Below are 12,045 nucleotides of genomic sequence, written 5' to 3'. Positions count from 1 at the left end.
ATGAAAATAGAATTGTGACAATAAGGTAGAAGTGAGAGAAAGAGGGTTAAGAAGTAATAGGAATTATTTAGATGGGCTAACAAAGGTTAAAGCATTGCAGAATTAAGGGACTCTTGTAGAACAAGATGATGTGCTATTGTAGAGTGCTAAAGAGAAAATAAAGGAGCATTTGGATAATATGGGTGAATTTAGAAGGATTGCTTTTGAGTGACTAATTTTGATAATTCCAGAGCACAAACACTTTTAGAATAACAACTCGCGCAACAAAAAGTATAAAGGGTTGTTAAACTTGGGGAGCCTATAACAAGAAGAATAACCAAAAATCCTATAATGCCATTAGAGATATTTTGAAAATGTTATGAACATTTATATAAAACAGAGGAATGTGGAAACCATGTTAAGAGCACAAATGAAAATATTTATGGAAGACTTAATTATGCTAAAGTTAGATGAAAATGAGACACCCCAGCTAATTGTTAAGGTAGGAGGAGGTGAGATAAAAATGTTGATGGATTATCAATCATCAGGGAAGTCTTCAGGAAGTTATAGCATTCCTGTGGAAGCTTGGAGGTCAGAAGGGAAGAAAGTGATAAGATCCGGAAGATTTTAGTAGTATTTTAAAAGGAGGGGAAGCAACATCATCTTGGAAGAAAGCTGTGCTGGCTATATTACCCAAAGAGAGAAAAAAATCCATCAGACCCAGCTTCATATAGACACATTTCAATTTTAAATCATTAGTGTTTGCCTATACAAGCTAAAAGAATGGTAAAGATGTTGCTGAAATTAATAGATACAGAACAGTGTGTTGTGGGGACTTAATAGATACAGATCAATGTGTTGTGGGGAACGGCTGCGGTGGTGCAGCAGTTAGCGTTGTTGCCTCATAGCAAGAAGTTCTCCCGTTCGATTCTCGGCTGGAGCACCTTCTGTGTGGCGTCTGCATGTCCTCCCTGCGGTCAAGTGATGTTTAAAGGCATGCAGGTAGGTGCATGAGTGGGTGTACCTTCTTTGAAGGTTGGGCATCGGGCTGGCAACTCGGCACCGTAAAAATTCACTGCCAATCATTAGCGGACTGGAGTTCCGCTGTGGCAACCCCTTACCAGGAAAAGCCAAAATACTTTGTTTTAGTGTGTTGTGGAAGGGAGGCAAACATTTGACAACATTGATTGAAGAGTGATGTTCCAGAGGGAAGCAGAATATGAAAAAATACTGCTGCGGTTGGTTGGTCTTGTTGCAGAGAGAGATTTTGACATAGTAAACTCAGATTTTATGAGTAGGTCAATGGAAGAATTTGCATTCCCTGAAACAATAATAAGGTTAATTAGTAGGATATATTAAAGGTCAGATGTAAGAATTAAAGTGGGAAGATTTCTGTCTGACAAGATATATTTGAACATATGAACCAGAGAGGAGTGACCTCATTCCCTTTTTTTATTTGCTTTATATTTAGAGCCATTGGCAGAGAATATAATGGACTCAGAACTTCAGGGATGTAATTGGTATGGTAATTCAGAAAAATTGGCTTTATTTGTAGATGATATTATTTTGTACTTGATAAATCCAGTTAAGGACATTTTGGTGTTGTGGAACATTTTGAGACAGTTTCTGATCTTCTCTGAAGATAAAACAAAGACTGTAACTGTAAAATATGTACCCATGCGCAAATTGGATCAGCAATTCCCATGTATATATGGAGACCTGATATGATGAAGTATTTAGGAGTATGGATTAAGAAGACTTCTGTTACTGCAGCTAAGGTTATGTGGAAAAAGACTAAATAGAAAATAATACAAAAAAAATGAGAAACTGGAAGTTTTTGCCTGTGGGATACCAAGATACAAGAAATAAAATCTTTGGAGTTTACTACCCTAATGACCTTGGGGGCCCTTAAAGCCTAGCTAACAGTTTATCCCCAAAAAAGAAATCTCAGTCAGCACCTGTCACCCTTGTCAATGAGAGACAAAGTTGGAACCCCTGGATACATTTGTGGTTTCTCATCCACTCATCAAGGTTGCGCTTGAAGAGGGTCAGCGAGGTACTTTGTTCGAAATGTATGGGAAGTCCATTCCAGAGATGGGGGCAGCCTTTGGGAAACAAACCTGCCTCTCCAGCAGGTTTTGTTGATGTTGCATATTAGATTTAGGCCTTTCGAGCGGGTAATGTGCAGGGAGTTAAAATTACATATATGGAGCATCTCTAATAGGGCTGGGTCTGTTATTGCCTTGTAGATGTGACACAGATCACTTCTGAACAAATCTGTACAATACCAAGTAGAGCGATAGTGATTTGAGTCTCTCTACACAGGACAGGTGTTGGAGGCCATGGAGTTTCTTTGTGAGGTATTTCTGAGGCCTTTTCAGTTGGTACACATGTTTGGAGAGGTACATACCAAACTGGGCGTTACACTAAATTACAGGCCTAATGAGGGAGGAGGACAGAGAGGTAACCTCCTTTTTTTTCTGGATGCAATCCCTTTACTTATGAGATGAAACATGTAAAAGGCTTTTCTGACCACTGCAGCTATATGATGGTTGAATGTGAGATTGCTGTCAACCTGAGTACCCAGGTCTGTCACCACAGGTTGTGTGCTAAGGGGGTTGCCGTTGATGTGGTAGTCAGTAGGGGCCATGTTTTTTGCCGAATAGTATGATGATACATTTTTTTGCATTTAACTTAAGGCCATGACTTTGGCACCAGTAATTAGTTGCTGTGAGACCCTCTTGCAGTATATTAACATCATTTGGAAAGCCAATAACAGCACCCAACTTAGTAATCTGCAGACTTGGTCAGCCACAGGCCCTTTGTCTTTGCCTGGACCTCTGAGAAGTAGATGCCAAACAGTAGGGGTCCCAGGACAGATCCCTGGGGAGCATCACTAGTGACAGGTCTGCTGTTGGAGGTGGTGGCACCTGTTTTTGACCTTGTGGATCCTGTCGGTGAACCAGTTAGCCACCCACCTGACAAGATAGATATTTACGCCAAGTTGAGTTAGCTTTTCGATGATGCCCGAGTGGGGATTGTGTCAAAGGCCTTGGCCAAGTCAAGGTAAGCTGTATGTACTGACTTTCCCTCATCCAGGGTCTTGGTGACAGTCTCAAAGAAGTCAACCAGGTTCATCTGGCAAGATCTGCCCCTGACGAATCCGAATAGGATGGGGTCAAATTTTTTATCAACCAGAGGAGAAGTTGTTTATAGTAATTAATAAAGAGTTGAAGGGTTTTATTTAGGAGGGGAAGAAGGCAAGAGTTAAGTGAGATAAGCTGATAAGTCTCAAGCTGCTCAATACAAAGTGAAACAGTAACAAGTTTTAAAGTCACTGAACTGTCTAAAATTATGGAAATTCAGTTGTGTGGTGCATTTCACTAAAGTACGTTTGAGGAAGACATGTTTATTTATTTATTTACATTTGCTTACCAGGAAATTCCAGCTGGACACACAGGTCCTTTTTCAGTGGAGGCCTGGGGAGAAAAGCTCCACAGAACAATAAATGAGCAGCAGAGTACATGAAAACAACTGAATATACATACAATAGCAAATAGTACATACTGCAGCAAACATTAGCTATACATATAATATGAAACATAGTAATGAACAGATATACCAATATCTAGCTAAAGGCTAGGAATAAAGGTAGGATGTTAATACAGATAGTACTAAGCTTAAACAAATACTGTTCTAAACTCATATACCTAAATCTTATATACAAAAATTGCACTAAACTCAAGCTGATGTAAAGCAGAAGCTCCACATGAAGGTGGAACAAGCTAGAAGGGCTAATGGGATGTAAGGGGAAGATAGAGGAGTAAGAGAGGAGACTGATTGAGTAGTATATGTGGTAGTGAGAGGAAGCTAGGTGTAAAGTTTTCTGTGAAAGTGTCACACACTGAACCTTGAAATTGCTAAGTAGCAGCTAGGTATCTCTTCTGTGTACTCTTCTGAAAGATGCAACAAAAGGGAAGTGTGTTTAGGGTGGGGAGGTCAATGCTTCCTGTATGCTTCAATGTTAGGAAGTTTCAGCCCACCATACTATTTATACAGAACCACAGGGAAGAGTGAGTTAAGATTTTCTTTTTGTTTGAGACATTGCAGTCTTGGAATTAAGTCCAGTGTGGGTTACTAGTGCTGGAGAGCTTGCCTCCCTGCAAAAATGATTTCTTTAGATGCTTGTGTCCAAGTACAAATGAGCAAACTTCAATAAATGCAGTTGTGACGAGTGCTGCAGCCTTCACTGCAGTGCTAATTCATTTGAAAGTCAACAAAAATTACTACGGGGTCACACTTTTCACTGAGGTTTTGTAAACTCCAGTTTAAGAAAATATTAGTGAAAGGCAATTACATTTTGAAAGAGTATTTGTATAACTGGTTATTAGAAATATCAGATGTGCAAGGTAATATTGAGGTTTACATAGTTTTAGAAAAATCAATAGCCTTACAGAGGGTGGAATTCTTGTGTTTGAATGTATGGCAGCACTAAAATTGGCACAGTTGCTTGAAATCCGGATTTATGGAAGATCTCGAGTTAGAAACCCGTCAACCAAAGTAATTCCGCGGGGCGGAATTGGGCGGCGCAGTGGTTAACATTGTCACCTCACAGCAAGAGGTTCACCGGTTCGATTCTCGGCTGGGGTGCCTTCTGTGTGGAGTTTGCATGTTCTCCCTGTGTTTGCGTGGGTTTCCTCCGGGTACTCCAGTTTCCTCCCACATTCCAAAGACATGCATCTGGAGCATTTCTCCCTGGGCCTCCGCTGAAAACAGGCTCTGTGGAACCTAGTCGGACTTTCCCGGTCAACAAATGATAAATAAATAAATAAATAAAAATAAAATAAAATAAAAAATTCCACTGAATTTACACAGAGCAGGATGGACCTAGGGGAGAATACAAAAAAATGTAATAGTACTTTCCCAGTCCACTGTAATGCAGTCTTTAAACAATCACCATGTTTTCAGAGGAGAAGCCATTTATATTGCATCAGAACCATGTATTACCCAGATGGTGCTTGCTTCTACATATTTCAGTGCATCATTTTGTTGCAGTTTACTCCATAAGTCACAGCAACGTTTTCTTTTTTTCGTGCCAGTAGTTTGTCACACAAAATGTTCCCTTTATATTTTTCATCCAATTCAGCATTAATTGATTTAAGTCATTTTTGATACAAGAATTGTGAAACTTCCTTTTTCCCCATTTTGTCTTGCTTTCGGATATGCATCGTCTTGTATTTTATGTATTTGTTTATGAGAAAGTCCGTCTGGGTCAAAAAGAACCTGCTTTCAATGGAGTCCCAGGGAGAAAAGCTCCAAATTTACAGACAATTATGTACATGCATAGTACTACATCTTTGCTTTATACAGTGGTTAGTTATTTAACTTCATATGGAGAAACATACATTCAAGTGTCGTAACTTCACATACATGCTAATACATTAAAAAATCAATGTACAAACATGTAATGAATTATTTTCTGTTTTAGAGATGCAAATCACATCTCTGGAATACTTTGGCGAGACATTTGAAAATTCTTAGCGTTATTTAGCATTAAGGTAATCAGGGCCGGTGTTAGCATTTTGGGGGCCCCCAGCAGATGTCAAGTTGGGGGCCCACTGGGCACTTCAAGTCTACGTATCACCTTGTCACTGCCACCCTTCCTAAGCATTATTTTAGCTCATACTGCAAACTTTTAGGAGTATTGCATACAGAGACTGATCTGTAGCTAGAATACTCTTATATTACAACAGGTCTGTGTACCACACTATGTTGGACCATCTCACAAAGGGATATTCACAGTTACTGGCATTTAGTTTCAACAATGATACATTGCAGCAACTTTGTATACAAGTCTGGATTTAGGTGAAATGGCAGCCTGTACCTACTGTTTCAGCACCCCCCAATATACACACATACCCTCCAATCTTCCCCTGTTTTCCCCGAATCTTGGGCACCCCATACTATGCATACTACTTTTTTCTTCATTTTCTCTCATTTTGCCTTACTCTTCAGCTTTTTCAAGAAGCTATAACTCCCTATATGATCTGAAGTACATTTTAAAGATTTTTTTTTTCTTTTTACACAATCTTTTCAACCCGTGATGACTTGAACAGAAATTATGATTGAGGAAATAAATTGTTTCTGTACAGCTTTAGTTTTTCTTGCATCCTATCAACACATCTTTCCTGACCAACTCAGCACAGTAATAATCATTTAGGAAATAACTCAAATAAGCCAGGGGCCCAAGAAGCCATAGGGTTATAGATGTTCTGGGATGCATTTTAGAGCATTTTCCCAGCTGTTAATCCAGTTTTGCCCTAAATAAAATAAAATAAAAACATGAATAAGAAAAGAATTTCAGTCTTATTTTGTTTTTCTTTCAAGAAAGATATAAGTTGTACCCAAGACTTAATGTTCAAATATGACTAAATTATAGCATCAGTAAACTAACAAACTAGTTGTCTGGATACATAAGTCCTATCTGGGAACTGCCTGCCCCCCCCCCCCCCAAAAAAAAAAAAAAAAAAAAAAACTTGTCTAGGCATTGTTCTGGTGTTAGGCTGAGATGAAAGCAGAGGTTCAAACTGCCACAGTCATGTATTTCAAGTCGCTGCAGACATACATATACTCCTCAACCCAAACTGTCAAAGGCAGCTACTTGTATCTTGTGTGCATTCCTGAAGTGTGATTGTGAGGAAAGTGAAACAAATAATGACTGCAGTAATGTATTCTGCTTTGTTGTTCCTAGACAGTACCCTACCCCTACACAAGCCATAGTAACCTTCTTTGTACACCTCTGAGGTCTATGAGAAAAGTAAAAGAAAATAATGACCATACTTCAGGAATCCATACAAGTAGCTGCCTTTGACAGTTTGGGTTGAGGAGATGTAATAACCCCCCCCCCCCCACACACACACACACAACCTGCAGCAGCTTCCTGTACACACATATCCAAGCAGGGCTGGTATTTGCATGGTTGCAGTTGCAGGCAGAGGCCATTATCAGCTTTATCTTAACAGGGTCCTATCATAGCCTGTTCAGGTTAAAGAGCATAATCAAAAAATTAATACATTTTTCCTCACTTTTCCCCAACCAGCAACAGCTTCTGTGGGGCCCCTAAAAAATGAAGGGTGATTAAGTGAGCCCCCTGTATCCATTTATATAATCTGGGGAGTGAGAGACCCAGATTCTTAGAAGGTCTAAGTATCTAAATGTTCTGTGACATATTTTATGCCTCACTTTTGAAATATAATTTACTTGTTAGCTACATTTTTCACTGATATCCAAAAGAATAATGTATATGTCCTAGCATTACTGGGTGTGTGCACACAGATAAAAATCAGTGATACTTTTTACACACACACACACACACACACACACACACACACACACACACACACACACACACAAGTATAAGCCATAGCAATACTACTTTTGTACCACTGGTACTGGCACACCAGATCAGTAACTGTTATTTAGCAGTTAAACAGTGGCAGGTGTAAGTCACTTTTATTTACCTCAATGAGGAGTAATGCGAACCTGTCACTGTCCCTGATTTCTCAGACCTTCCCTGATTTTGCAAATAATTTTGTTCTGTCCTTCATAAAAAGTTTGATTTGCTTGTGAATCATTCAGGACTACAGACAGTCAGTAAATTCAGACATCAGAGTTATATACTTATTGAGCAAAAAAATGCATGTTGATGCAAAATGTGTTTATTCTATTAACTTTTTAATTGAATTAGAGTAATATTTAAAACGTGTTCCTGATTTTGAGCCTTTATTCTTGTATTATTGGTATTGCGCTGAACAAAAAAGTTGGGAGTTATAGTAGCTGCTCTTCTGCCAGTATTTATAAAACTCCCTGTACGAGAAAACCATCCCTGAGGATCAGAAGCAGCAGCTGTTCTTAAATTCTAAGGTATGCATTGAGATCAAGTCACAATGGGCTGATGATCTCTAGTGTTTATCTTGCCTATGTTCATTACCAGCTTTATTATAAGAGTCATATCATAGTCCTGTTTAGGTTAAACAACCTAATCAGGAAATTAATACATTTTTTTCCTCCCCATTTTCCCCAAATCAGCCACAGCTTTCGTAGGGCCCCCACACAATCAAGGATAATTAAGGAGGCCCCCTGCAGCCACAGGTATTGCAGGTACCTAAAGCTGGATATGTTGTTAGTTTTAGTGGAGAGAATGTCCACCACCAGGGTTTAACTAAGCCAAGGGCACTATGTCAGTGGTAAAATATTTAATGGAATTGTGAAAACTGTTGCTTGATAAAACACTGTTACTATAACCAGCAATATCTTCAAATTTTAAAGGAGATATAAATCAGAGTTATTACTCACCTGGTTTATTAAATGTGCAAGATTCATGTACTAGCTTTTGTTGCTTTGGCAGACATGTTACAAAATATCAAGATAAGATAACTTGCAGTGGTCGGGGGCCCCCAAGGAACAGGGGGCCCCCAGCGACTGCATGGTTCACTGGTGACTAAAGCTGGCTATGAAGGTAATTCTCTTCAGCTTATTACTCTTCCACACACCGTGTGGGGTGTCCTCATGATCCCTGACTTCCAGGTATTTTTTCTTTATCCATCCAGTCACACCCCTGTCAAACCTTTGCTAGAATTAGGAGTTTTATAGAGTGATGATACGCATGTAGTTCTGTTGTGGTAATAATGTGCATCATTTTCATGTGTAAATGTGGTCTATTTCTTTTTAGCTAAATATTATGTTTCTCTGTGCTTTGACCTTCTAACTTTACCCCCGCTCTGCTTGCCACCTACATATTCCCCGGCTTCGATTTCAGATGTTTCTTTGTCTTCAAATGGACCAGTAAGCTTATAGGGATCCTTACATCTTCATCCATGGGCCTGAAGCTGTGAGAGATATAACAAAGAATGAATGAGTACAGAGATGCTGTGACATTCAGCATGCATACTGCCATTGTGCTTGGTGGCAGATGTTATTGTTGCATCCCACATGAATGGAACTTACTGAGGCAGGCACCCCTTTGTCATCCCCATTGTCACACACACACATGCACACATCTTCCATGGATCTTGAAATTGATAGCTTCATTTTCTTGCTTCCACTCCCAAGGTGAGTTCTTTAATGCTTGTTGGGTCAGTCAGAACAGGTGCATCAGTTGTGTAGACTAAAACTCTCTTTGCTTATAGAGCCTGTAGACACACAGACATCTTAAAAAGTTGCAAAAATTTAAATTTTTGAAATTTGTAGTTGACATAATAAAACTGAAAATGTACATTTTGGGATTACTTTGTTTTTAACAGTTTTGTGTTCCTCCTTTGGCAGACAGTCATTTAAATCTGAAACTATACATGCATAAAGTTTGAAATGTAGGCCAGTAATCATAAGCTGTGGAAGTTATTTTGGTATCTGCTTATTATCCCTGTTTAGGATCTGTGCCTTCTGAATCGAGAGGGGGAAGCAGACTGTTAACTCCAACACCTTATCCTCATTTGCTGATGTCAGGTATTCACATTAAGATTTATAAGAGCTTTAACTGAAGTTGTAGTATTTCTTCTACTTAGTTTTCTTGCTGACAGCTTTGTTTTAAGTAGTGTTTCTAAATATTTTATGATTTAACTCGTCACTGTGTTTTTGTTACTGATACTTACATACACCTTTTCAGAATCTTCAGAAACTGAAATTACTACCTCTGAAATAATAAAACGCCGGGATGTTGGTCCTTATGGAATCCGATCAGAATACTGTATAAGGAAGATTATTTGCCCTATTGGCATTCCAGAAACTCCAAAAGGTATTGGTGGTATTTCATTAGCAGTACTATATTTTTAATATTCAAACAGTAAAGTCTGAAGGAGTTTCAGCTTAGCACTTGCAGTGGTTTTCCCAAATGATGATCCATTTCTTCCACAGAATGTCTCTACTTGTTTAAAAAAAGGCACGTTATAGTCATAGGTGACATTTCAAACATTTTCAGAGTTTCTTTTTTTTTTTTATGGGAAATGCAGCTCATAAAATGTATGTAATATGACTGAGTCAAATCAGTGGTACTCAGGTCAACATGACTTAAGAAGCTTAGCTGTGAAACTGCCCTAGGCTCAGACTCATTCCTTTTGCCTGTTTATAATTTATTTAGTTGACTGGGTAAGCTCGCTGGGTGCAATTGTCCGTATTCAGGGTGACCCAGGAGCTCTAAGTCGTGTATTTTGAAAGTGGAAATTAATGCAATCAGTCTAAGGAATATAGGATGAAAGTTATTAACTGTTCATAGCCCTAACCCTTTGAGCTTAATTGTTAGAACACAACTGTGATACTGCTTGCTTGAACAACCACTCCAGAACTCTCTCATACTCTGTGAACTCGCATCAGAACAGCCCCAGGTTGTAGTTTTGTTTTCTTTGATAATAAATGTCTTCATAGTTAAATGTTTTACAGTTTATATTGTTAGTCATTTTGCTGCCTTTTGTCTGAGATCAGAGCCAACCTTTTTTCCACCAGAATGTTGTTTTTGCCTCTGTCTTGCCTTCTCACTTTACTTTGCTGCACTTCTGATCATTTCTCAAATGTATAACACCTTGTTTCACTGAGTGACAGGCATGATTGACCAGAATCAGTTAACAAAGTCACTGTAAGGAAACTGAATAAGCCCTTTAAACTCTCCAGAAGTTTGCAGAATGTCCAGGTTTGACCACCTACTTTTGGTGTGTTACTCATAAAAGTAGTGGGTTTCTGGCAAATCATTGAAGATTGCAATCACAGAATGACGAATGTTTGAATTTCATATATTTTTCAAAAAATGCACACTAACGCAAGGTCTGTTATGCTGTCAACTGACAATGTTTATAAGAGCAGTATTTAAAATCTGTCCTTGATTTTGGGCCTTTGTTCCCCATCCCATTATTTTTGGTTTTCTTCCTAGTTCTTATGTTAAGATGTTGAGAGAGAGATGATTGGAGCCGTAATACACATTAAAACAGTCTGAGTAAATACATGGACACCCTACCGGCAGTGTGAAATGACCATCCACAACAGAAATCAAGTGTTTAAAATTAAGTTGTTTGGCTTCCACTTCTTGGAAAATAAGGCTAATGTCAAAGGCCTCTGGCTTACCAAGTTCACAGATGACTGTAAATTGAGAGCTATCATAGATTCCCTTCATAACACTAACATACTGCAAGGGGGTTTAACACAGACAAATGACTGATTACAAAGCCATGGATTAAAAATCAACACTAATAGATGCATTATAGTGCCCTTTGGGAAATCATCATCCACCCAAGCTAATTATTCCATCAGTAAAACACCCCTGTGAGTTGACCTGCTAGTTAGGGATTTGGGAACATATGGAGACAGTAGTCTGGATTTTGACTAATACGTAACGAAGATAGTAAGAAAATCCTTCTGTGCTGCCCAGTGTCTAAGCAGGGGTATGGCATCCAGGTCCAAGAAAGTTAAAGTGCTACTCTACTCCCCCTCATCAGAACCATCATTGAGTACAATGCCCCCCCCCCCTGGCGAGTACCTAACCAGACACTTGGAACAGTTGAAGCACCCACAAAAGTTCCTCACTGAGAGAATTCAGTGTATAAATACCCTGTCTTTCACAAATCGCCTTAAGACCCTATCTTTGTACTCAATCTCCTAGTGATGACATTTATGCCTGACTTGTAAGGCATCCTCAGATCCACCTTTGATGGAGCTCTTACACATACACAAAACAAACTTTACCAGAAACACTAGATCCAAGGTCCTGAACTTTGCCTGTGACGTAAGTAGAACATGCTGGAGAGACTGGTACTGTGCCTCAAAGGATCCATGCACTGTGGAATAGACACCCATCCATCTGGAGCAGAGTTCATCCATGACTCTACTTTAGCGAAACCTTGAACATTGGATGGGAAATCACAAATTCAACCCCAGCCTGGCTGCCATGTCTCTAACAGACAGAGGTCGACAGGAAGTAAAATAACCCCCAACTAACATATCCACCCCAGCTACCTCCTTACTAACATACCCTCCCCCCTCTGATATAGATGCCTAAGGTACTCTGGAACAAAACTGGGTTGG

General features: G+C 39.2%; 1 protein-coding gene across 2 annotated transcripts in view; it reads left to right on the top strand.

Moving 5' to 3' along the window:
• The window catches only part of BPTF (bromodomain PHD finger transcription factor), a 3,500,764-nt gene that overhangs the window by 2,113,664 nt on the left and 1,375,055 nt on the right, over positions 1-12,045 (top strand). For both annotated transcript variants that reach the window (XM_044085088.1, XM_044085087.1), the window contains 2 exons: positions 9,409-9,483; positions 9,644-9,772. In XM_044085088.1, coding sequence (XP_043941023.1) covers positions 9,409-9,483; positions 9,644-9,772 — 204 coding nt within the window. The remainder of the gene's footprint in view (positions 1-9,408; positions 9,484-9,643; positions 9,773-12,045) is intronic.

The sequence above is a fragment of the Protopterus annectens genome, chromosome 10.part0 (assembly GCF_019279795.1).
Source record: "Protopterus annectens isolate FY-2018-M chromosome 10.part0, PAN1.0, whole genome shotgun sequence".
Lineage (NCBI taxonomy): Eukaryota > Metazoa > Chordata > Ceratodontiformes > Protopteridae > Protopterus > Protopterus annectens.
This window is presented reverse-complemented; position numbering and strand designations above follow the sequence as displayed.